At 46.4% G+C, this 6,000-nt stretch overlaps 1 protein-coding gene across 1 annotated transcript in view; it reads right to left on the bottom strand.

Annotated features, from left to right (window-relative positions):
- Positions 1-415: 415 nt before the first annotated feature.
- Positions 416-6,000, bottom strand: part of LOC8038485 (zinc finger MYND domain-containing protein 11) — a 104,203-nt gene continuing 98,618 nt past the window's right edge. Inside the window, exon 13 of the mRNA XM_042293116.1 lies at positions 416-4,088. Coding sequence (XP_042149050.1) covers positions 3,966-4,088 — 123 coding nt within the window. The 3' untranslated portion in view covers positions 416-3,965. The remainder of the gene's footprint in view (positions 4,089-6,000) is intronic.

The raw sequence follows: 6,000 nt of genomic DNA, 5'->3' as shown, positions 1-6,000 counted from the left end.
TTTTTTTTAAAATAACTGACTGAAAAGAATTATTTTTTAAAAGTAACTTACCCAAGACTGAAAGCAACGCGCCTACGAAGAACAACGGCGGTAACGGCAACAAGAATATCAGCGGCGGCGGCAGGCGGCAAATACCACCAATGAAGACCGTTCACAGTACGCCAAGCGCATGCGGGAAACCAGACAACGAATGTCGCGGGGCGCAGAACACATCACAAAGACGCATGCAGGTACCATGCAAATGATGACCCACCGATCAAGACAACAATAAATGTGTGCGTACCTTTCGTCACGATGACCACCGATCAAGACAATAAATGTGTTTGTACCTTTGTTCAACATTCTGTCACGTCTGTGTCGTGTGATAAAACAGCTTCGCTGGTCATCTACCTTCACAAAGTGGAATGGCTCAGGATTTTTCATTCTAACGCATTTATTATTAAAACCTTCTTGACAAACTATGTTCAAGAGCACATCTGGATTGCAAGCCCATTGATCTCCAATGTTGCTTGCTTCGTGAGGGTTCATGGAACCACAGAAAATCGCCACATCACATGTGATTCCGTGGATCTTCATTCGCTGGCAAAAAAAAGAGGGACGTCACCTCGTTCAGCTTATTTTATAAAACGTTTTCATTCAAAACTCCCGCAAATCAGTACAAACTGAAGAAGCTTCTACTCTCTCGTAAGACATATTCAGCTTGGTAGCAGCTCTTTTACAGCACTGCCTACGTAGGCGCACAAAACACACACTGAGCCAGGGCGAGAGGAAAGTCAACCTGTGCATGCAACGAGGAAGAAAGAGCCCCCTCGTCGCAGAGGCAAAAACGTAACAATCAAAAAGACGGAATGAATGACTAGGGCAGTCCGTCCTTGAAAAAAACACGGGGCTGCCCGCCTCTCTGGGAAGATGCGCAACACAGCTACTACAATGAGGTCCTTACAGCAACACCCTAAGACAAAAGAAAAAATGGATTCCCGTATTCCAGAAAAATGAGGTGCGTTATGTTCAAAGATGCACAAACGAGCAAATGCTTCTTTCCAAGGTAGCATGAGGGAGAGGAGAGTGTCCTATTCACAAGTGTGCACCACCACAGGGGGACAGCGGGATGAATGACAAAGCACTTTGCTCGCCTGCAACTATGTACACAATGAGAGATGCGCGAGGAAGGCAGGCGTCCACTCATGGCCGGGTGTGTCGTGGTGACCCGCAACTGGGTACGCGGGGTTGCGTTCCTCGGGTAATCCCCACAAAATCCCGAATTCTCACGTAGGACCACAGCTCCATGATGCACTTGTTTCGCGTGAACCTCGAAAAAAACGCTCCATCATGTCGGACCGCTAAAAAAATTTGTGCGGCCCACCTAACAGGATGTCCGATGCTCGCATCTATGTTTCCACCAAAAAAAATGTCCGTACCGACAGCCCACGCTCGGAAGGACAAGGGTCTTGAAACTATAGCCACCGGCAGGGTGAGACTGACAGAGAAGAGTTTCAGTTGGTCCACCTCCACCATAAGCTTCCTACCTTCGATAACGCTAGGGCATTTTATGTGCGCCAGGCACACGCCCAGCCGTTCTCAGCCTGCCAGCGACTATAGAGATCTTAACTATGGATGCTCCTCATTCATCGTTTGTACAGATGTGCCCCTATGCTACTTCATTCGCCAGCGATTGCTATGGTCCTCATTGTTCACTTTGTTGCAGCCAATAACATTTGACATTTCCCGATTAAATGATAAAGTATCTAAAAGCAATACCATGAATCTGTTGATAGAGAGCTGCCCTGCAGAGCATATGTACGGATATTAACATTCCTCTGGAGTCATTTTACATTATCAGGCGATGAGAGTCGGTGAGTAAAAATTAAAGTTATAAATTTTCAATTACTGCGAGTAAAAGTTTATGCACTGGAAGTCGATTACTACTATTACCTGTACCGTAAAATCAAGACTATGATGCATGAACAGAAAAAGAGAAGGAAAAGGTACAAGACAGGGGAGAGAGATGCAATAATGGCTCATGAAATTCTGATTTTGTTAGAAAGAGGCATTCTAGCCAAGTTAGATGCTTAAAGCTGCACTTTCTTCGATGATAATGATCTACGAGCCTTATAGCATTCAAAATTACTGTCATGTGTGGCCAATTTCTTTGTAAAAATGTGATAAAACATCAATACATCCAGTATAGAGGAGGAGAAGATTACAAAGAATAATGACAAAATGCACCCGTCAGCCAACCAACCGCAAGCCACGACCTGCCTCGCGACGAACAAGCGGGGTAATTTTCATCCGTTGCCTGAGACCATGGCTCACGATTCGCGGACAGATGACCTTTGTCACCAAAGCGTGACAAAGGGCATCTGTCGGCGTCACAAAGGGCCCTTTAATATGCTCCTCCGAACTGCAACGTACAAATGATTGTGCTTTTAATACAAAAATAAGCTGCATAAGAGTAACTTAGAATTTTTAAGAGAGCTTGGAGCAAATAGATCATTATTGACATAAAATTAAAGAAACAAGTTCAGAAACCTCTTAGTGACCTCTTAAAGTGGAAACATAAAGCTCTTAGTTTGTATCACTTTACTCTATTGCATATGACACTACCAACCATGAAACACAAGAGTATACCAACAAACCACTAAATACGCTGCGTGACGGTTAGCACAAGCATGTCATTGGTGCTTTTTTGTGCTTTACTCCAAAAGGGTAAGGGTGGGAACCCAATTTTACCACTTAGGTTAGTCAATGCCCCAAAACAAGCCCTTCCCACCACACTAGAAATTTCGATGACATGCTTTTGATTATAGTCAATGCCTCAAAACAAGCCCTTCCCACCACACTAGAAATTTGGATGACATGCTTTTGATTATAAGATGAAAAAATAGTCGTCCTTCGAGTGCAGATTCCGTTCCCAGCAACCACAATGAAAACAATAAGACATCAAACATATCTGCGGTATTTCAGCAAATTCTAAGTTGTGTTCCAAGTTTACTGACAAACAAAGGCAACCCAAAAGTTTGACGGCTCTACTCCTTCAAAGGTAGTAAAGAGGTCAACAACTTTTGTCGACGGCACGCTTTCGACTTCGAAGAGGAGCATCTACGGGCGATGAAATTTATCCTCCGACACCGTGGTTTGGACAATTTTTCGGCATTTCAAGACCCATGTCCCTCCTCGTCGGCTCAACGCGGATTGCTCGGTCGCGCAATTTTCGCCTTTCCCGCAGCACCGACGCCCGTTGCAGAATTTCTGCCGGCCTTGCTCCTTGGCACCCACTAAGTAACATTGTCAAAACAAAGTGCCTGCAGCCTCTGAGAGACGATGTTACAATGTCTAAAACGTGTCTTTGACTGGAGTGTTTACCGTCCAATCCTGGCCATGCGTCGAAAATGGTGCCGAAGTGACGACGAATTGCGTCTCGGCAGTCGGAGTGTCGTGCCGTCGGATGTCACGATACTGGCAGTCGGTTGTAAAGACGCGGGCAAAAAAGGCAAAGGTATGCGAGGGTCCCCGTCGTCGCAGCGTCCCATGTCGTATCCACTTTGGTCTTCGTCGACTGTCCGACTGCAGAGCGACTTACGGCGGAACAGGCGCCTGCCACGTACAGCTCCGCTGCCGCATTACCACCAGAATCGCGGCAGACAACAGAACGACACTTCCGCGACGTCGTTGGGCGAAAATCGAGGGACCTCTTTCGTGGACCCGGTAAACGAACCGGTCAAATACACGCTCCAAGCACTGTGGTCAAACAAGGCGTTCATAGACGTCGACAGACGACACTTCGATGCGACGCGGGACGGTCGAACGCCGCGAAGTCGAGTCGACCGGCGACGGCGAACGCTCGACCAGTCACGGAGCTTTGCTCTCTGCCTCGGTGGACGCCGTGGAATGCCCCCAAACGTCCCTGCCACCGTTCCGAGTCCGCACCGTAGCCCCAAGTTGGAGCCTGCCCGGGCCCGGGGGAATCACTGCTTGCGTCGGCAGGAGCGCTTGTGCTCCTTGTGCCAGTGCACCTGCTGGCACTCCACGCTGCAGTAGAGCGTGTTCCAGCAGCAGTGGTAGATGGCCTCCGCCTCGCAGTTGTAGCACTGCAACAATGCAGCACACTCTCACCTCTGTCCAACCTCGTGGAAAAGGTGGCTCAGGCATCATCCAGTTCTCACTACACTTAGCTCGGGAGGCACGTTGCTCGCCCAACTTCTACAGAATGTGCGAACTGCGTCTTATCACGTGAGAAGCCTGAGTAGAAGCCTGAGAACTGCTTCACAATGATAGCGCTCAATGAAACAGTCCGATCGGGGCAGGCCACTTGCTCAAGGCAGAAATGGCGGTTGAAGAGGGGTCAAAGCGGCAATTTTATCTTCCGGGCCATCTACCCTTTTTTGCGCATCCCACTTCTCCTCTGCACTACAATGTATAGGTGACTGCTAAAACTGTGTTATTGGATGACTCACTCAGTGGTAGCATGATGCATACTTGCTGAGTCATTCAATCGGTGATGGTATTGGCAGTCACCCATGCACATACCTGCAGCCTCGATTTGGACCTTGAGTGAGCGGTTTTCTCTGCTTCCGGTGTTCTATTGAGCGCTATGCCATGGAGCAGGTCTTCGGCTGCCACCAGGGTAGCGCTCCTACGAGATAAGATACCTTTCGTGTGTTCCAGGTAAGTTTGCAGAGCACTAGGCCTCTGCAAAAAGTAGATTTTGAGTTCGCAACAAATTCGAGTTTTTCTGCCTAATATTAGGCAGCTTCCACAGCCTTTCACTACAGCACCATGCTGGAACGAGAACCCAGCTGAACTCGTGAGGCTAAGTTTATTTTAATCTAACTCGATTTATCAGCTGTGACCTTCGAAGGTTCAATGTCTACATTGGGATGGCAACTAAACAACAAATTTGACATAAATTTAGATATAGAGATGCCCAGATATACCTAATCGAGGGGATTTATAAATTATCTTGCTATTTGCAAATATATTTTCTTTAATCATGAATTGATAACGCAGGTTGTCAGGGCACCTCAGCCTAACATACAGGGTTTTTTTGGTTTTTTTTTTATTCTTTACATATTTGTTAAAAAAAAGCCATGAAAGCTACACTAATGCGGTTTGTGTGAGTGAGTTGTACGCCCAGGGGGACATTATGTGGATGGCTAATCTTTGCGATAAGTAGGCAAATTGATTAAAATTTGTTGATTAACTTTTTTTATTTAGTGAAAATAGACATATGGTTCCAATTAGAAACTTGCTGAGCGTTATCGAAAACCATTAAATCATTCATTTTCAGAGAGACTTTCAGGGCAATTTAGAAGAGTAGTAGTGCACTAAAGTTACCGCTCATGAAGCAGGTACAAGGCTAGCCGTTGCGGTAAGGCGCCCGTGCAATTTTCCCGCCTCTTACCAAGCCCCAGTCTTGTACAAACACCCCGTATACTCATGAATAATAGCCTGTTTGACTTTAACAATTTTACTGCAATGTAGATATCAACATTCACAAAGCTTCCGTTTATTTTTAAACACACCAAGAGCGCACATGTGCACTATCCCACTTCAAAAGTGTGCCTTACTCCTAAACACAGAGCTGAGATATTTCTACTTTTCAAAGCGTTGATCGTGACTGGTTAGCCCCATTCAATGCGCTTCTTACCGTGCACCGGTGCACTGCAGAGAAGCAACACCAGCAGAAGCAAGCGCTGCAGGTGCTCGGTAAGAAGTGCGCTCAACGGGGCTAACCCGTCGCGATCAGCCCTTCGAAAAGTATGAATATCAGAGTTCATCTCGAAGCAAATATTGAGTAGTGTATTATTCCAAACTACTATTCAAAGATTCAAATATTCTTACAATCCTACTGAGCACTGTACACTGCGCGACACCGTTAGCGCAAACACCACTTTGGCACTTTTTCGCATTTTGCTTCAGAGGGTACTGGCAGGCATCAAAATTTACCACTTCGGCTAACACATTAAAAAGCAACTCCGCTCAATTCCGAAGATTTCGGGA

Source organism: Ixodes scapularis, unplaced genomic scaffold, assembly GCF_016920785.2.
Source record: "Ixodes scapularis isolate PalLabHiFi unplaced genomic scaffold, ASM1692078v2 PGA_scaffold44__24_contigs__length_19508400, whole genome shotgun sequence".
In the NCBI taxonomy this organism is placed as follows: domain Eukaryota; kingdom Metazoa; phylum Arthropoda; class Arachnida; order Ixodida; family Ixodidae; genus Ixodes; species Ixodes scapularis.
The sequence above is the reverse complement of the archived record's forward strand: the minus strand, read 5'-3'. Positions and strand labels throughout refer to the sequence as shown.